At 40.5% G+C, this 21,158-nt stretch overlaps 1 protein-coding gene across 2 annotated transcripts in view; it reads left to right on the top strand.

The window, feature by feature from the left end:
* The window catches only part of LOC110507159 (alpha-2-macroglobulin), a 32,785-nt gene extending 21,914 nt beyond the window's left edge, over positions 1–10,871 (top strand). For both annotated transcript variants that reach the window (XM_021587033.2, XM_021587032.2), the window contains exons 26-36: positions 140–296; positions 443–517; positions 920–1,082; positions 1,367–1,557; positions 1,844–2,059; positions 2,251–2,375; positions 3,378–3,468; positions 4,652–4,720; positions 10,302–10,407; positions 10,513–10,566; positions 10,763–10,871. In XM_021587033.2, the coding sequence (XP_021442708.2) occupies positions 140–296; positions 443–517; positions 920–1,082; positions 1,367–1,557; positions 1,844–2,059; positions 2,251–2,375; positions 3,378–3,468; positions 4,652–4,720; positions 10,302–10,407; positions 10,513–10,553 (1,234 nt within the window). In that variant the 3' untranslated portion in view covers positions 10,554–10,566; positions 10,763–10,871. The remainder of the gene's footprint in view (positions 1–139; positions 297–442; positions 518–919; positions 1,083–1,366; positions 1,558–1,843; positions 2,060–2,250; positions 2,376–3,377; positions 3,469–4,651; positions 4,721–10,301; positions 10,408–10,512; positions 10,567–10,762) is intronic.
* The last annotated feature ends 10,287 nt before the right edge of the window (positions 10,872–21,158 follow it).

The following is a 21,158-nucleotide window of genomic DNA, read 5'->3' as shown; positions in this document are numbered from 1 at the left end:
TGTCTCTGACAGGGAGACCATGGATGTGACATAAATTAAAATAATATTTTGTTGCATGTAATGTCAAGCTCTGTCATGTTTATAACAACCTTATGTGGGTATTATGACGGGACATTCAAATCAAGTTCTCTTTTCTCAGGCTGACTGCTTTTGTTTTGAGATCCTTTGGCAAAGCAAAGTCTTTCATTTATATTGATCCGGTAAAAATTGAGCAAACCAAGACTTGGTTGGAACGTCAACAAGGCGAACATGGCTGTTTCATTAGATTGGGGAAACTTTTTAACAACAGAATGAAGGTATTTATATTGATAATAAACTGATAGAAGAAGATGTTGTTTTACGTCTCGTCAGACCAGCCATAAAGTTGGGAATGATGATTTCTACAGAATTGTATCAGGCTACAGTTTACACATGTTTTAGTATTTAACATATTGTTTTGTAGGGTGGGGTGACAGATGAAGTCACACTGACGGCCTACATCACTGCTTCAATGCTGGAGCTCAACATGTCAGTGTCGGTACGTAGCATCTCCACATAACTATTGTTTCTCACTTCAACAACGTCCATTACAGGAAACTGATTTAGCCTCCTGTATGAAGTCTATTGTATACATTTTATGTCAACTGTCTTTTAGATATTCTAAAATGTAGTGAGTTCTGTGTAAAAATTGATCTGAAAGTAGCATATGGAATAGAAATAAGAATAGCTGTTACCATAAGCAGTCCTGAATGACAGTGTGCTGTTAACATAAAAAGCACAGACATAGTTGTAATACTGTAAACTGAAAAACTAAAAGTGCTCCAGCATGAATGTGTCTAGACTGGTCCCAGATCTGTTTGTATTACCTTGGCATTACAAACAGATCTGGGACCAGGCTAACATGTCTCTTAATGTGCTGCTCTGTTATTTTGTGCTCCAGGATCCTGTTGTGAACCGCAGCTTGTCTTGCCTGAGGAACTCCACCAGTGATTTGTCCAACACTTACACTACTGCTCTGCTGGCCTACACCTTTACCCTGGCAGGGGACATGGAGACCCGGACCCAGCTTCTGCAGCACCTGGACACGATCGCATTACAAGAAGGTGAGACATATCCTGGTCCAAGATCTGTTTGTGGTGTCTTGCCTTGATTGAGCTTACCTGGGCAATGGAGCCAATGAAGTAATCAGAAAAGTGCAAACCCTCCTCCCATCTGGCATTCCAGGCAGGTCTCAATTCAATGCCCAGAGTATTTCAAAGAACTCAGGTGTCTGTCATAAAATTCATTAGGGAGGTCAGAGAAGAACTTTGTATTCTGTTTAATGATGAATAAGCTAGTCCTCTGTCTCTCTCTCTCTCTCTCTCTCTCTGTGTTCCTCATCCCTAAGGGGGTGTCCTGCACTGGACTCAGACCTCCTCAGAGACCTCAGCCTCCCTGGCGGTAGAAATCAGCTCCTATGTTCTGCTGGCTTCCCTCAGTGCCTCCCCTCTGTCTACCACTGACCTGGGTTACGCCTCCCGCATCATCAGGTGGCTGGTGAGACAGCAGAACGCCTACGGAGGCTTCTCTTCCACACAGGTATATTTCCAAAACACCTCCGTTCTGAAGCGGCACCCTGTGCTGTGCACTAGTAGTGAGGCATTATTACCACCTTGACTTCACAACAGGCATGTATGTGCTTCTTGTCATGTCAAGCCTGGCGAGGATAACTTGCACTGAAATGGAGCCAAGAAAGCATAATGGATGGAAATGGAAAATAGTCACTCTAGGAACTGACCAATGTAAAAATCTACCCTTTCTGTAAATGGGTGTTTTCATTCATTTGGAACATATTTGTCTGTGGTCTGTTGATGTGTGTGTTTAGGACACAGTGGTGGCCCTCCAGGCCCTGGCTCTCTACTCCACCAGGGTGTACAGTAGAGAGGGTGCCAGCACAGTCACAGTACATTCTCCCAGTGGGGCACAGCACCTCTTTGAAGTGAACCAAAACAACAAGCTTCTCTACCAGGAGAGGGCGCTGCAGGACACAGAAGGGAAGTACAGCGTGGAAGTGAAGGGCAGTGCTTGTGCCTCAGTGCAGGTCAGTGAATACACTCCTCCCAATACTAAAGTGCAAGATATGGATTTGTATATTACTGTGAATTTCAAACATTTAAGAAGCATTGTCTGGCTTGATATTTAGTTTATAAAATATGTATTTTTTCCCTATGTTTTAAAATGTATATTTCTGGACAGGATGGTTTCCCTGACTTGTTCTTCCCTCTTTCCCAGGTGGCCCTCCACTACAACATCCCTACTCCTACTGACAGCACAACGCTCAGTATCCAGGTGAAGCCAGAGGTGGACTGCAACAGTAACTCTTTGAGACCCAGAGTCACGCTGAAACTCCAGTTTCAGTAAGAATGAATGACACATTTGCGTTCACAGAAGCATTCTTTCAATCAGTTTATTATTTGAATCAGGTCAATGATGACACTCCAGTGTTGTTTTGGAGCATGTCTTACAGAATGTATCTGACCCAATTGAATTGGTTTATTATACCTATAGTGCCCTCTGTAATTATTGGGACAAAGAATCATTTTTTTTCTTCATTTGGCTCTGTACTCCAAAAGTGTGGATTTGAAATAAAACAATGGCTTATGAGGTTAAAGCGTGGTATTAACATCCATATTTGGTGAACCGTTTAGAAGTTACAGTGCGTTTTGTACATAGTCCCCCCATTTTAGGACAAATTCACGTATATGTTTATTAATGTCGTAAAAAGTTAAGTACTTGGTCCCATTTTCACGCTACAAATTTTTTGGATGCATTTCCTTTTTGTGTCAGATTATTTTTTGCCCAATAGAAATGTATGGTAAATAATGTGTTGTGCCATTTTGGAGTCACTTTTATTGTAAATAAGAATAGAATATGTTTCTAAACGCTTCTATATTAATGTTGATGCTACCACGATTACAAATAATCATGAATGAATTGTGAATAATGATGAGTGAGAAAGTTACATACTCACAAACAGCATATCCCCAAGAGATGCTAACCTCTCACCATAACAATAACAGGGGATGTCAGATAAATAATCTGAAACACAACCAAAACAAACAGTAAATGCATCCAACTAATTTATAGTCACAAGCTTGATGTAGTCATTGTGTGCTCTGAATATGGGACCAAATACTTCACTTTCTACTACTTTCATACACATATAAGTGAATTTTTCCCAATAGCCTACTTTGGTCACTTCTGGTTTGTACATAGGCTTGGATCGGTAACAGTAAGAAATCATATCAGGCAACCATGTCTTTTTATGGGTAAATAGTCAAAATATCAATTAATTTGATTATCACAAGCACTTGTCAACATCAAACTTTGATATGACATGCAACTCTTTGCTTTCACAGATATCATGGAAAGGAGCTGACCACAAATATGATTATAGTGGATTTGAAAATGCTGTCTGGGTTTGTCCCAGACCCAGAGTCTTTGGGGAGAGTGAGTTTTTGTCATAACATACGTTTGTTTATGGTGTTACCTGTTGTCACGCGGGACTAGGTGGGTGCAGGAATCCGACGCAGAGAGAGTTCCACTGAGGTTAAGTGCTTTACTCAGGCACAACAAAATAATAAGCCCATCAAATTCAGGGCACGGGACACACAACGAGACAACCAAAAAACCACAGGGTGCCAAGTTAAAGAAAAGAAAATCCACCACTACCTAAAATGCACACACGTAACATAAAGACAATCCACCACTACCTAAAATGCACACACGTAACATAAAGACAATCCACCACTACCTAAAATGCACACACGTAACATAAAGACAATCCACCACTACCTAAAATGCACACACGTAACATAAAGACAATCCACCACTACCTAAAATGCACACACGTAACATAAAGACAATCCACCACTACCTAAAATGCACACACGTAACATAAAGACAATCCACCACTACCTAAAATGCACACACATAACATAAAGACAATCCACCACTACCTAAAATGCACACACGTAACATAAAGACAATCCACCACTACCTAAAATGCACACACGTAACATAAAGACAATCCACCACTACCTAAAATGCACACACGTAACATAAAGACAATCCACCACTACCTAAAATGCACACACGTAACATAAAGACAATCCACCACTACCTAAAATGCACACACGTAACATAAAGACAATCCATCACTACCTAAAATGCACACACATAACATAAAGACAATCCACCACTACCTAAAATGCACACACGTAACATAAAGACAATCCATCACTACCTAAAATGCACACACGTAACATAAAGACAATCCATCACTACCTAAAATGCACACACATAACATAAAGACAATCCCGCACAAAACAAAGGCGGGTCTACCTACTAAATATAGGGAAGCTAATTAAACCAAACAACAGAAACACAGGTGAAACTAATAAGACAAAACAAACAGACAAACGAAAAAGGGATTGGTGGCGGCTAGTAGGACGGTGACGATGACCGCCGAGCACCGCCCGAACAGGCAGGGGAGCCAACTTCGGCGGAAGTCGTGACACCTGTGACCTTTTTCTATGTATAGTAACTCTTGCCTCTTTCACCTGTGAATCTTTCTGAAACTGAACATTGTTGTCAATGCAAGATGAATAACATGTATGGCTTGTCTTCACAGCTGAGGAGGTCACTTTTTGTGGATCGTGTTGATGCTAAAGATGACCATGTGTTAATGTACTTGACAGAGGTGAGACCAAAACCAAATTGTCCATTCTATCAACTTTGCACAACTCTTAGGGCAACATATGCCCATTGTTTCTGTCAACATTGCTTTGGTTGGGAATCATTGATGGAGAGCAATATTCAAATCTTGTCTCTGATTTTCACATTTTAGACCACTCAGGAACACGCTTAACACCTTTTGGTAAGCAATTCTGGTCTTTGGCATAAACATTTGTCTAATTGTCTCTCTGAACAACAGAACTCTATACCAGGGTTAGGTTTTCAGAAGATTGAGGGGGGTTTTCCTTTACCTGGGTTTTGGGCCTTTCATATTTCTTTTGATCCTGACAAACTCCCCAGTCCCTTCCAATGACAAGCATACTCATAACATGATGCTGCCACCACAATACTGGAGAATACAGAGGGTTCTCTCTGTGTTGTATTGGATTTGACCCAAACCTGTAGTTTCTAATTTAGGCCACAACGTTAATGTCTTTGCCATGCTGTCTTGCAGTATTACTTAACTGCCTTAATTCAAACATAATGGATGATTTGGAGTGGATTTTTTAAACACAGACTTTCTTTATTTCACTTTCTCATACAGGCAGGTAATGTGTCGTGAAAGCAATGTTGTTGATCCCTTTGTATTTTCTAGTATTGTGGTGGCAGCATCATGTTATGGTTATGCTTGTCACCGGCAGGGACCGGGTGTTTGTTAGGGTCAAAATAAATATGAAAGGAGCAAAGCCCAGGTAAAAAGTTATAGGAATCTACAATCTACACACAATATCCCATAATGACAAAGCAAATAAAAAAATAAAATATCACATTTACATAAGTATTCAGACCCTTTTCTCATTACTTTATTGAAGCACCTTTGGCAGCGATTACAGCCTCGAGTCTTCTTGGGTATGACTCTACAAGTTTGGCATACATGTATTTGGGGTGTTTAAATGAAAGGAGCAAAGCCCAGGTAAAAAGTTCTAGGAAATCAACCCCCCCTCAGTTTTCTGAAAACCTTACCCTGGGTTGGAGTTTTATTTTTCTGCGGGACAATTACACAATTTGTAATGCCAAAGACACAACAGAATGTCTTTCCAATAGGTGTTGTGTTCCTGAATGGTCAAGTCTCCATCCTGATTTAAATCTACATTAAAAAATCAGAGACAAGATTTGAATATTGCTGTCCATCAATAATTCCCAACCAAATTTACTGACCTTGAGACATTTTGACAAAAACAATGGATATGCAGTGCTTCCGGAAAGTACTGTCGTAGCCAAAAGTTTTGAGAATGACACAAATATACATTTTCACAAAGTCTGCTGCCTCAGTTTGTATGATGACAATTTGCATATACTCCAGAATGTTATGAAGAGTGATCAGATGTATTGCAATTAATTGCAAAGTCCCTCTTTGCCATGCAAATCAACTGAATCCTCAAAAAACATTTCCACTGCATTTCATCCCTGACACAAAAGGACCTGTTGACATCATGTCAGTGATTATCTCGTTAACACAGGTGTGAGTGTTGACGAGTACAAGGCTGGAGATCACTCTGTCATGCTGACTGATAACAGACCGGAAGCTTCAAAAGGAGGGTGGTGCTTGGAATCATTGTTCTTCCTCTGTCAATCATGGTTACCTGCAAGGAAATATGTGCCGTCATCATTGCTTTGCACAAAAAGGGCTTCACAGGCAAGGATATTGCTGCCAGTAAGATTGCACCTAAATCAACAATTTATTGGATCATCAAGAACTTCAAGGAGAGCGGTTCAATTGTTGTGAAGAAGGCTTTAGGGCGCCCAAGAACGTCCAGCAAGCGCCAGGACTGTTTCCTAAAGTTGATTCAGCTGTGGGATGGGGGCACTACCAGTACAGAGCTTGCTCAGGAATGGCAGCAGGCAGGTGTGAGTGCATCTGAACGCACAGTGAGGTGAAGACTTTTGGAGGATGGCCTGGTTTCAAGAAGGGAAGCAAAGAAGCCACGTCTCTCCAGGAAAAACATCAGGGACAGACTGATATTCTGCAAAAGGTACAGGGATTGGACTGCCGAGGACTGGGGTAAAGTAATTTTCTCTGATGAATCCCCTTTCCGATTGTTTGGGGCATCCAGAAAAATGCTTGTCCAGAGAAGACAAAAGTAAAGCATCCTGTGCCCATTCATGTGTGGGTTTGCTTCTCAGCCAAGGGAGTGGCTCACTCACAATTTTGCCTAAGAACACAGCCATGAATAAGGAATGGTACCAACACATCCTCCGAGAGCAACTTCTCCCAACCATCCAGGAACAGTTTGGTGACGAACAATGCCTTTTCCAGCATGATGGAGCACCTTGCCATAAGGCAAAAGTGGCTCGGGTACAAAACATTGATATTTTGGGTCCATGGCCAGGAAACTCTCCACACCTTAATCCCATTGAGATCTTGTGGTCAATCCTCAAGAGGCGGGTGGACAAACAAAACCCCACAAATTCTGACAAACTGCAAGCATTGATTATGCAAGAATGGGCTGCCATCAGTCAGGATGTGGCCCATAAGTTAATTGACAGCATGCCAGGGCGGATTGCAGAGGTCTTGACAAATAAGGGTCAACACTGCAAATATTGACTCTTTGATTCAACTTCATGTAATTGTCAATAAAAGCTTTTGATACTTATGAAATGCTTGTAATGATACTTCAGTATTCCATAGTAATATCTGACAAAAATATCTAAAGACACTGAAGCAGCAAACTTTGTGAAAATTTATATTTGTGTCATTTTCAAAACTTTTGGCCACGACCGTATTCAGAACCCTTGACTTTTTCCACATTTTGTTACGTTACAGCCTTATTAAAAAAGGGGGAAAAAACTATCTACACACAATACCCCATAATGACAAAGCAAATAAATAAATAAATATCACATTTACATAAGTTTTCAGACCCTTTATTCAGTACTTTGTTGAAGTACCTTTGGCAGGGATTACAGAATCAAGTCTTCTTGAGTTTGACTCTACAAGCTTGACATACATGTATTTGGGGAGTTCATCACATTCTGCTCTGCTGATCCGCTCAAGCTCTGTCAGGTTGGATGGGGAGTGCTGCTGCAACTCTATTTTCAGGTCTCTCCGGAAATGTTCGATCAGGTTCAAGTCCATGCTCTGGTAGGGCCCCTCAAAGACATTCAGAGACTTGTCCCGAAGCCACTCCTGCATTGTCTTGGTGTGCTCCGGGTCATTGTTCTGTTGGAAGGTGATCCTTCGCCCCAGTCAGGTCCTGAGTGGTCTGAGGAAGGTTTTCATCAAAAATCTCTCTGTACTTTGCTTCGTTCATTTTTGCCTCGATCCAGACTAGTCTTTCAGTCCCTGTCACTAATAAACATCCCCACAGCATGATTCTGCCACCACCATGCTTCACCTTTGGGATGGTGCCAGGTTTGTGACGCTTGACATTCAGGCCAAACAGTTCAATCTTGGTTTCATCAGACCAGAGAATCTTGTTTCTCATGGTCTGAGAGGAGTGGCTTCTGTCTGGCCACTCTACCGTCAAGGCCTGATTGGTGAAGTGCTGCAGAGGTGGTTGTCCTTCTGGAAGGTTCCTCCATCCCCACAGAGGAACTCCGGAGCTCTGTCAGAGTGACCATTGGGTTCTTGATCACCTCCCTGACCAAGGCCCTTCTTCCCGGATTGCTCAGTTTGGCTGGGAGGCCAGCTCTAGGAAGAGTCTTGGTGGTTCCAAACTTCTTACATTTAAGAATGATGGAGGCCACTGTGTTCTTGGAGACTTTCAATGCTGCAGAAATATTTTGGTACCCTTCCCCAGATCTGTGCCTCAACACAATTCTGTCTCGAAGCTCTGCAGACAATTCCTTCATCCTCTTGGCTTGGTTTTTGTTCTGACAATCATTGTTCTGACCTTATCTAGACAGGTGTGTGCCTTTCCAAATCATGTCTTGTTAATTGAATTTACCACAGGTGGACTCCAATTAAGTTGTAGAAACATCTCAAGGATGATCAATGGAAACAGGATGCACCTGAGCACCTTAAACTTGACCCCAAAAAACAATCTGGGTCAGATGGTTTAGACCCTTTCTTCTTTAAAGTTGCTGCCTCTATCGTCGCTAAGCCTATCTACACCATTTTTAACATGTCTCTCCTTTCTGGGAAGGTTCCCATTGCTTTTAAGGCAGCCACATTTCATCCTTTATTTAAAGGGCGAGATCAAGCTGATCCTAACTGTTATAGTCCTATTTCTATTTTGCCCTTTTTTAACAAAAGTTTTGGAAAAACTTGTCAATAATCAACGGACTGGCTTTCTTGATCTTGGTCTATAGCATTCTATCGGGTATGCAATCTGGTTTCCGCTGGCTAAGGAGTATTGGTGTCTCTGAGGGGTTTTTGGTCTGGTTTGCTAACTATCTCTCTCAAAGAGTGCAGTGTATAAAGTCTGCTGTCTCAGCCACTGCCTGTTACCAAGGGAGTACCCCAAGGCTCAATCCTAGGCTCCACGCTCTTCTCAATTTACATCAACAACATAGCTCAGGCAGCAGGAAGCTCTCTCATCCATTTCTATGCAGATGATACAGTCTTATACTCAGTTGTCCCCTCCCTGGATTTTGTGCTAAATGCTCTAAATGCTCTTAGTGTCCAACAAGCTTTCTCTGCCCTTAACCTTGTTCTGAACACCTCCAAAACAAAGGTCATGTGGTTTGGTAGGAAGAATGCCCCTCTTCTATAAGGTGTTATTACTACCTCTGAGGGTTTAGAGATTGAGGTAGTCACCTCATACAAGTACTTGGGAGTATGGCTAGATGGTGCACTGTCCTTCTCTCAGCACATATCAATGCTGCAGGCTAAAGTTAAATCTAGACTTGGTTTCCTCTATTGTAATCACTCTTCTTTCACCCCAGCTGCCAAACTAACCCTAATTCAGATGACCATCCTACCCATGCTAGATTATGGAGACATAATTTATAGATCGGAAGGTAAGGGTGCTCTTGAGAGGTTCCCAAAGTACACACATCCCTGTCTCATTTCTCTTTTCAGTTTGCTGCAACTAGCGACTGGTAAGGGCTGCAACACTCAAACTGGACAGTTTTATCTCAGTTTCTTCATTCTAAAGACTCAGTCATGGACACTCTAACTGACAGTTGTGGCTGCTTTGTGTGATGTATTGTTGTCTCTACCTTCTTGACCATTGTGCTGTTGACTGTGCCCAATAATGTTTGTACCATGTTTTGTGCTGCTACCATGTTGTGTTGCTACCATGCTGTGTTGTCATGTGTTGCTGCCTTGCTATGTTGTTGTCTTATGTCTCTCTTTATGTAGTGTTGTGTTGTCTCTCTTGTTGTGATGTGTGTTTTGTCCTGTATTTATATTGTATTTACTTATTTATTTTTAATCCCAGGCCACTGTCACCGCAGGAGGCATTTTGCCTTTTCGCAGGCTGTCATTGTAAATAAGAATGTGTTCTTAACTGACTTGCCTAGTTAAATAAAGGTTCAATTAAATACAAAATAAAATAAGTTGGGTGTCAAGTAGAATGTTACCGAAACTGAAACTTCTGCTTTTATCATTTAAATAATTGTGACCCATATGTTTATTACATTTTTGTTTTATCTCCCAACAGTTATCATCACATTTTACATTCAACCACACCCTGGACATCATACAGGAGCTCCCAGTACAGAATCTAAAGCCAGCGGTGGTCCAGATCTACGACTACTACCAGCCAAGTAGGTTTATATCTAACCCTCCCCAAAACATATTTTTCCCTCTTCTTACATTTGGTTAACTTGTGTTCATTTACTGAGACTTACCTGTTTTCTTTTTTTATTCAGGTGACCAGGCAGAGACAGAATATGTCTTCCCTTGCAAGTAGGGGTTACAAACTGGTGAGCTGCTTTAAATATGGAATTATTGATGTTGAATTATTAGATTTACTGTACATGTATACTCTATACTTTTACTCTAAATTATTTTGTTTAACTGTGTTGATATTCCTTAATTCCTTTTACCTAAATGCTGGTCAGTTTGTTAAAGCATTCATTCCTTACATGTACACTACTGTATGCATTTGCTCCTTTGCAGATGTAAGAAGAAAATGACATTCACACAGAGGTCACACCTGCAACCATTGAGACAGCTTTCTCTAAAGTAAAATATGTAACTGGAATTAAAGTTTTCAATTATAACCCTATTCTTGAGCATTTTTCCCAGAATGTTTTATCACATTGTGGCAAGCAATGAGTTCCAAGGTGTAGGCTCAGGAGACAAGGTGAATGTTGAAAGGCTTTATATAAGACAGTGGGTCTCATCCCGGGGTACCAGTACCCGTGGGGGTACCTGTCCCATCCACAGGGGGTACTTGGGAAGACTAATGGGCAGCGCAATATGTGAATGGGGAACAGTAAGCAAAAATGGTCTAGAACCACTGTAGTAGTAAGTAGTAACAGAAGATCTACACGCAAGAAAGATTTATGAGCATGGTTTATGACCTAAATGTCAAAGGTCACAGACACGTACATCTACGTGTGTAAAGTAGGCCAGGTGGTTTAGACACTGCAGGGATTTTGTTCACTTAAGAATGTGGGAGTCGGGCGCTAGAGAGCGTGCTATGGAGTAGACGTGCTTTGCTAGAGCTCCGCTCTATTTTGAAACAAATTAGTATTTATCTTAACCTCTCACGACCTATAACTTCAAACAAATATGACAAAGGGAAAAGGCACCAAAAAAGGGGGCGTTAAACAAGATAATTTGAATGAGAGACAACAAACCAATGTCAACGTCGCCGACCCACGAGGAGTTAGCTGAAGAGGCTAGCTTCCAAGAGTTCCCCACAAAGCCTACTCAAAATGACATACTGGCTGCCATAAACTCACTAAGCAAGAAGGTGGACACAAGGTTGGCTGATATCTCAAAGAGTATTGGGACTTTGGCCGAAACTGTGAAGGCAACTAAGGGAAGGGTGCATGAGGTTGAGCAGACGACAGTCGATCACGAGGCAAGGCTACAGGACATAGAGAAACAGTGCGCAACGTTCAAAAATGACAACAAAACCCTGAAAGCCCGACTGGAAGTGCTCGAGTCGCATTCAAGACGCCAGAACATCCGAATATGTGGGATCCAGGAGGACACTGAGAAAGGGAAACCCACGGAATTTGTCTCGGAGCTGATACAGGCATTGCTGGGGAGTGAACACTTCAAAATGGCCATCCTGATCGACCGCGCACACAGATCTCAGGCAACGAAGCCGGCCAAGGGCGAGCCACCAAGGCCATTCATTGTACGGCTGCACTATCCCCAGACCAGGGATCTCATCCTCAAGCTGGCAAGTCAAAAGTTCCTCCTTAACTACAACGGAGCCAGGGTGTCTTTCTACCCAGATCTTATCTTGGAGGTGAGGAACCAACGCAAAGAGTATGATGAGGTACGCAACAAATGCAGGGTGGCCAACATCCGATATGGATTCCTCTTCCCAGCCCGGTTTAAGGTGACAGTCGAAGGATCAACACGTATGTTTGACAAATCAAAAGAGGCCGATCTGTTCTTGATAAGCAAGCTCCCTGGCTGAGGATACAGAACGGCTGTGTCAGCCGGCTAAATGGCCAAATACAGGCCAGGAATGTGTTTGAATTTCTGGCCTATGTCTTTTCGGTTAGAAGATCAGAAATTGGGACTTATATGATAGATGAGATGTTGTGGCTAATATAGCGTGAGAGTTAAGTGTTATTTAATATTAGTTTATATGCGGAGCATCTATAGACGACGAGTTAGTTCAAGCTGTATGTCTAGACACCCTAAGGTTTGTGTGTTAGTCAAGGAGTGCTTCGTTTGGGGAAGTCACTCAGTAAAGGGATGGGAGGGGGGATGGGGTATGCGTTTTATGTTCACGTTTATTATTAGTACAGGTGGCATGACAAGCTCCCGCACGGCGGGACGTTTTTCTTCTGGGTTTTGTATGACAGCAACAATTTGCTCTAAAATAAGAAATGCCACATAGTGACAGAGCACAGAGTAGACCAGGTGGAATGAAGATAGTCAGCTGGAACTGTAACGGCTTAGGGCATGTGGTGAAACGAGCTAAGGTTTTTTCTCATCTTAAATCACTGGGTGCTGACATAGTGCTTCTTCAAAAAACTCATATTAAGCTCAGGCCAAGCTACAAGTCGGCTGGATCGGTCAGATATACCAGTCTAACTTTGATGCAAACGTGAGAGGGGTAGCAATCCTGATAAGGAAAAACATTCCTTTTGTTTACTCCTCCTCGATTTTCGATCCTAATGGTCGGTATATTATTGTGGCTGGTACACTGAATTCAAAACCAGTAACCTTGGTCAATTTATATGGACCCATACTCGATGAGCCATTATTTTTTCAAAGAGTATTTAAGGACATACCAAATATCTCGGATACAAGTGTTATTGTTGGAGGGGACTTTAACTGTACGTTAGATCCTCTTTTAGATAAACAGCTATCAAGGTCACTTCCACAATCAAATGCCAGTGTCTGTCTAAATACATTGATGACAAACCTTAACATTGTCGTTATTTGGAGACTGACGCACCCAACAGACAGGGATTATTCTTTCTTTTCATCAGTTCATAAATCATATTCCAGAATTGACTATTTTTTGTTGGACTCCAAACTAATTTCAGCAGCTGAGTCAGTTACCTATCACCCTATTCTAATTACGGACCGTGGCGCTTAGACACATACCTGCTGAAAGATGAGGCTTTTTGTCAGTATTTGAAGGAGCAGATTGCCTTTTTCCTCAGAACTAACGATGTTGACGACTCCACCCTTTGGGAATCTCTAAAGGCTGTGATTAGAAGTTACATTATTTCTTATACATCAGAGCGGAAGAAACGCGCCAATACTAGGCTGGGAGAAATTGAAAGAGAGTTAGGGGAACAGGAGAACGTTTTTAGGACGAATTCCTCATATACAGTCCTTGAGAAGATCACAAAGTTAAAATATGAATACAATACCATCCTTTCGAAACGGGTGGGCTCTTTACTTGCTAGAACGCAACAAAGTTATTTTGAACTGGGTGACAAACCACATAAATTATTAGCAAGACAGCTAAGGCATGTACAGGCATCTAGAGTTATTCACAAAATAAAAGACAAGAAGGGTAAAATGTAACAGATCCGCAGGATATTAATAAATGCTTTGCGCACTTTTAGTCAGAGCTATACCAATCAAAATGCGATGCTACTGATCCACAAACTATGGAATGCTTTCTCGCTGAATGTGAACTTCCTAAACTAGACGGGGGGCAGCTGCTGCACTCGATGTAGGGATAACTTTGGAGGAAATTAACACAGCGATAGCACAATTTCCAAACAGCAAGGCCCCTGGGCCCGATGGATGTGTAATAGAATTCTATAAGAAGTACTGCGCCAGTCTAGCTCCACTTATGTTGCGAATGTTTAAACACTCCAAAGAAAATGCCAAACTCCCGCAAACACTGTATGAGGCTACAATAGCACTGATCTTGAAAAAATATAGCGATTCCATGGAGATGTCGTCTTATCGCCTCGTGTCGTTACTCCCCATAAAAAACAAGGTGTTGACAAAGATATTGGCAAACTGATTGAAAACATATATTTCCGACATCATACACCCCGACCAGACAGGTTTTATCCTGGGCCGACATATATACTTCAATTTGAGACGCCTTTTCAACGTAATGTATCATGATCATAATGTTGAGGCAGTGGTAATAGCTCTTGATGCAGAGAAGGCGTTTGATCGGATTGAGTGGAAGTATATGATGTCGGTTCTGGAGCACTTCGGATTTGCAAAGGAATTTATTAATTGGATAAGAATTATTTATGCACACCCAATGGCATCCGTGGTAACCAATCAAGAAATGCCGCAGTCATTCCGCTTGTTCAAGGGGTGCCGACAGGGGTGCCCTATTTCGCCTGCTCTCTTCACTATAGCCATGGAACCCCTTGCTACTCGCATTCGGGCATGTGCCGATATAGCTTCTGTTAAAATAAAGGACACACAGCACAAAATGTCCCTATATGCAGACGATGTTCTTTTGTTTTTGTCCAAGCCTAAAACTTCTATTCCACCCTTACTTAACTTGATAAACACATTTGGCTCCTTCTCTGGCTACAAGATAAACTGGCAAAAAAGTGAGTTGATGCCAATATCACGGCCTGTGGACATGCAATTTCTGCAATCTACCCCGTTTAGAACAGTGATGGACAAGTTCACAAGCCTCGGCATTGTAGTGACAAGAGATCTTGATCAGCGTTTGAAAGTGAATTGGGACATGAAAATATATCAGCTTAAACTAAATACAGATTTTTGGAAAACTCTGCCTATCTCCTTGGTTGGTCGTATAAACGCTATTAAAATGGTTGTCCTACCCAGGTTTCTCTACCTCTTCCAATGTCTACCCAATTTCATACCACAAAGCTATTTTAAGAAACTGGATTCAATAGTAACTCCATTTTTATGGGATAACAAGGCAGCCAGAATTTCAAAGAAGCATTTATGCAAGTACAAGATAGAGGATGGCTTTGGCCGAGGACGAGGGGACGTTGACCCACTTATTCTGGACATGTCCTAAGTTACATGCTTACTGGGCTCTCATTTTTGATTACTTATCTAGAGCCTTTGATAGAGTTCTAGCCCCAGAACCATTGATCGCTCTGTTTGGCACAGTTGATTTGAATAACCAGGAAGGGAAAGCTGTCTCTCTTTGTACTCTATTAGCCAAAAGGCTCATATTGCAATTTTGGAAATTGGAGACTGTACCTACCTTTGAAATGTGGTTACGGGATTTAGGGAATATAAGACATATGGAAAAGATTTGATACAATACCTCCAATAGAAGTCCAATGTTTTACAAAGTATGGCAGCCGATACTGGATAAATGGTCGAGTCCCGCTTCATAACTGGGTTGACGATCTGCTGCTACTCTGTGCTGTACTCCACTCAATATTTATTTTTGGCTTAACTACACTGCTTGTAATGACTATATGCTGTCTTCTTATACATGTACCACCTAATAGGATTTAGTTTTATTTTGTGTATGTATGTGTGAGTTTTGTTTTGTCCTCTAAATTGGCCATCCCATTCAACAGTACAATGAATGTCATTGTTAGTATTACTGTCTTTTTTATTAGATTTTTTATTGGAATATAATAAACTTTTTTTCTTTTAAGAATGTGGGAGTATTCTGATGTTGATGTACAGTATGTACGTACATATACGTTGTGTATATATGGGCACATGCACGCTGGAGATATAGGAGCATGTGTTTGGTGAATTTGGTGAAAAGTATATTTGTTCACTCAAGAATGTGATTGTTGATGTATATACCAAACATTTGTATGTGAGTGAAAGTGTCTATTTGTCTAGCACACACTCTGTTTAAATATGTGTATATAGATTTGTGTAAGACGTTGTGTGTGTGTGGGTTTAAATATGGAAGCATGTACGTGTGTCTAAGATGCATGTATGGTAATATGTAATATGTCAGTGTGTGAGGTTTACTAAGAGTAACTGGGTCTGGGTGGGATAGCTCAGGGCTACAGTATGTGAGGAAAGAGTGAGTAAAGTCAACAGACTTGTGGCTTGTAGGGATAGCTCATGGCTTCCTTATAGCCAGGTTTGAGAGGGGGAGTCAAGATTCAAGACCGTGTCCATGACCGAGATTCAAGTAACTGGGGAAGTTAACTTAACTGGAAAAGTTACCGGTGTGAAGTTTGTCCCTAGAGAGTTGGAGAAACTTTTAAAGGTCTGGCTTTAATTAGTCTCTGTTCCAGGTCCATAAACAATATGTGGGGTTTTTCAGCCCCACTGTCCAAACAAAGTTACAACTAGCTTTGATTTTGTAGGCATGGTCGTACACATTTTGTTCACTGAGGAATGTGGGCATATCCTTGTGATGATGAATGTACATACAAGTGTATGTACCCGACAGAGGTGTAGTCCAAGATTCAATGAGTAAGAGTAGTCCAAAACACTCAAACCACCTGGGAAAATGACTCTCGGCTTTACATTATATTTTAAAAAATGTGTCTGGGCATCAGCACCGATATCTCCCAAGTGCTACAGTGCCTTGTGAAAGTATTCGACCCCTTGAACTTTGCGACCTTTTGCTACATTTCAGGCTTCAAACATAAAGATATAAAACTGTATTTTTTGTGAAGAATTAACAACAAGTGGGACACAATCATGAAGTGGAACGACATTTATTGGATATTTCAAACTTTTTTTTAAATCAAAAACTGAAAAATTGGGCGTGCAAAATTATTCAGCCCCTTTACTTTCAGTGCATATACCCAACAAAGGGTATATAACAAAGTATTGAGTTAAACTTTTGTTATTGACCAAATACTTATTTTCCACCATAATTTGCAAATAAATTCATAAAAAATCCTACAATGTGATTTTCTGGATTTTTTTTCTCATTTTGTCTTTCATAGTTGAAGTGTACCTGATGAAAATTACAGGCCTCTCTCATCTTTTTAAGTGGGAGAACTTGCACAATTGGTGGCTGACTAAATACTTTTTTGCCCCACTGTATATTGTAATTGTATTATTTTGGTAACTAGTCCCAGTGAACAAGCACCAAACCAGCGTGCGTGAGTGCAGAGTTGGATGGTGAGCCGTACTTTGCATGACGTGCAAATTTGTGCTGTTCCTATCAGAATAAATCTCCATGACTGGTGTTCCGTGACGTTGGAGTTCCGTGTCGATGACTGATTGTACACAACGCAAGCAGAGTACTGTTACATTTGCAAAACCAAATATGACATTTTCAAGTACAAGGAAAAAATGTGCATGTACATGATCTACAACAAATATACAGGTATCTTAACTCAGTTTCCGGGTATAAGAGCAATACCAAAATAAATGTAAAGCAGTCTCCGGTTGTTCATTACAGAAGGTACAAGAAACATCAATGTATTTTTTTGTAACTTTTCAAGATAATGTTTAGTACTTGTGGCTTAATTTTGTATGAAAAGTATTCCATCTATTCCATCTTATTAGTTAAAAGAAACTTATGAGAACGAGACCAAACATTTTTCCAATTAATATTTCTGATAAGTCCATTCCAGAAACACATGACATATGGGACAGAAACAAAATCACATGGGAATAAGGGACGTATTTTTCTATTGTTGTTAAAAACGGAAATATATATTGTCTACATTGCCTATATATTGCCTAGTGAGTCAGTTGGATCAACTGTCTGCATCCTTAAAAAGTATAATAACTCTAGAGGTGATTGCATCAAAAACAACAACATAGTTGTTGTAGTTATTGGTATTTATTTACCCCTTTTTTCTCCCCAATTTCATGGTATCCAATTGCTGGTAGTTACTGTCTTGTCTCATTGCTACAACGGGAGTATGGGCTCAGGAGAGACGAAGGTCGAGAGCCATGCGTCCTCCGAAACACAACCCAACCAGGCCGCACTGCTTCTTAACACAGCGCGCATCCAACCCAGAAGCCAGCCGCACCAATGTGTCGGAGGAAACACCGTACACTTTGTGACCCGGCCTGCCACAGGAGCCGCTAGTGCGCGATGAGACAAGGATATCCCTACCGGACAAACCCTCCCTAACCCGGATGACGCTAGTCCAATTGTGCGTCGCCCCATGGACCTCCCGGTCGCGGCCGGCTGCGACAGAGACTGGGCTCGAACCCAGTGTCTCTGGTGGCACAGTTGGCACTGGGAGGCAGTACCAGTTGCACCACCCGGGAGGCTAATTATTGGTATTTTATGAAAAGCTAAACATTTAGCATAATTAAATAAAATACCTTCATCATTGATCAGTTGACTCACCAATAGAAGATTGTTTTTAACCCAAGACCAGATTCTTTCGAGAATGAGTTAATCACATTAGGCACAATTGGTGGTTATCTGCTAACTGACTAATAATAATCTTCCTGTCTGCAATAGAAATACAGAAGCTGTGTGGCTAATAGGAAAAAATAAGGTGAAATTGGACACCCTTGTCTGACACCCCACATGAATTCAAACCTTGGAGAGGTACATGCTTTCAATTTGATAGAGATATTACTATTTGTATACAGAGTTTAATAGTTTTACAAAATACATCTCCAAAGCCACATTTTGAAAGGGCATGAAAACAAAGCCATGTTTTACTGTAACAAAGGGTTTATAAAAATCCAAATGGAGCATAGAATATGAGTAATCTATGATATCTAATACCAGTCTGACATTATTCAAGATGTGTCTATTTCTCATCAACCCTGACTTGGACTAATCTATAATGGCATCCAAAAAAGTGATTCATCGTTTAGCAAGGACAGGTGCTATTAGCTCATAATCGTTATTTAGTCATTTGAGTAACTAAACCTTATGTTAAAGTGGAAGGGAGTGCTTCATTGGCTACACTTTTAAAGTACACTTCCATACCTCTTACAATAGAAAGGGAGCCAATTCTTTGGAAAATAAACTTTGTAGAATTCTGCAGTAAAACAATGAAACCCAGGGGATTTGTTAATTTTAAGGTGATTGATAGCCACTACAATTTCCTCTAAGAAGATGGGATTATCACATAATTTTTGATTGGAAGAATCAATGGAGATAACATTTCCAAGAGAATCAAAGAACTGAGATGTAGACTCTTCACAGTACCTAGATGTACAAAATTCCTGTAAAAATTAGCACTGTAGTTGGAAATTGTCCTATGATTGTCAGAGATCAAAAATTCACCTTTACATTTTTAACAGTGCTACTTTTAGAGTGACATTACTCCAGTCTGAAAAAAATAAGCATAGTTCTGCTCTCCTTCTTCAAGACATTTTTTTCCGTGACCTGATGAAAGCACCCTTTGCCTTTAAATTGTACATTTCATCCAGTTTATTTTGCTACTTAATTAACTCAGATTTATCTGTGTCTGAAAGACTATTAGAAGGTCTCTGGAAGAGCCAGGTAAATCTTGATATAATAGTTCCCTCTTTTATCCTTCTGGTCTTTGCAACACCACTGCTATAGATTCTTAAGTATTTATACATTTCACATTTTAGAAGTTCCCAGTTTGTCCTATAGAGATGTTCACTCTGGTCTTTATTGCACAAATACAGTATATAATAAAACCTATAATATTACATTTCATGTTTTAAAATGGAGCTATTAAGTTTCCAGTATGAAGCTTTGCGTTGAATGTCGTTACAAGGAAATATTTTAACTTGTAAGCGAATAGCTCTATGGGCTGTTAGAGGCGTGTCAAGAACATGAACAGATACATAATTTCTTAAGCCCTTTGAAACCAGCCAATAGTCAATAAGTGAACATCTGGTACATGTTTTGTTACACCAGGTATAGAATCTATTAATAGGAAACCACTCTCTCCATATATCCACTAGATCAAACCTCTGCATAAATAACTTTAGACTGGCATTCAGAGAAGTAGACTGTCACGGAGGCCACCCATGAAGAGCAATATTAAAATCTCCACCTATTACTGTAAGAGTAAGATTTAGGTAACCAATATAACATTTGATTTCCTACATCCTCCAGAAGGAAATAATTTTCTTGTTTTGAGTTGTACCAATACATATTTACAGTAACCAAAATTGTTTGACTAATTTAAATTTCTAGACAAAGATAATGACCACTTGAGTCATGATCTGAATGAAAAATGACCGGCAAAACTATTTTTTATGTAGCGACATCTGCTGATCGTTCTGAACCATTTAAAAGCCAAATATCATTACCTCATTGCAACCTCCAAAAGTTAGCATCGTTTACTGTAGAATAAGATTTTTTTTAAATTATAATAATCTGTTTTCAGTTGCTTAACAACAAGAAACAAGGCTTCACGTTTCAGTGTCTCTTAACCTAATAGCATTAAGATCAACTATTGACAAAGACAAGGTGAACAAGAACACAGAGAAGAAAATAAAATTCAGGAATTGTTGTCAAGTGCTCACAGGTGGTAACTGAGTACAGAGCAGAACAAAACAAGAGCAGCACCATATTGACCTTAATGAGTGAAAAAATATATACAAATAATTAGCTGTCAATCAGCTATATAAACAATGTATTTGCTGTCAGTCAGCAACAAAAACACTCTTTCAAGTGGCCTTTTCATATAAAAGGAAATAAAAACAATGTCTATCAGAAACACAATACAAAAATAACATAGTGTACCTTCATTGTTCACACTACAAAAAGTTCAATGCTCAGACATGTACATAGTAATAGGACGAATGCATTGTTCCATCAATAACTGTATGTCCCTCCTCTCTCTGTCAGCCTTGGAGAAATCCTCAGCAAACTTCAGACAGTTGGTTTGCAGGTAGTTGGACTTCTTCTCTTCCTTCCACACTGCAACTCTGTAGATCCGCTTCGTAAACTGCATGATGATGCTTCTGGGCTTGGAGTTGTTTGGATGCTTGGAGCCAAGATGGTGAACGGTGTCAATCACCTCAAGGAGTTTGGTCTTCTCTTCTGGGAGAATAGCTCGACAGATCCGTA

The sequence above is a fragment of the Oncorhynchus mykiss genome, chromosome 27, assembly GCF_013265735.2.
Source record: "Oncorhynchus mykiss isolate Arlee chromosome 27, USDA_OmykA_1.1, whole genome shotgun sequence".
NCBI lineage: Eukaryota > Metazoa > Chordata > Actinopteri > Salmoniformes > Salmonidae > Oncorhynchus > Oncorhynchus mykiss.
This window is presented reverse-complemented; position numbering and strand designations above follow the sequence as displayed.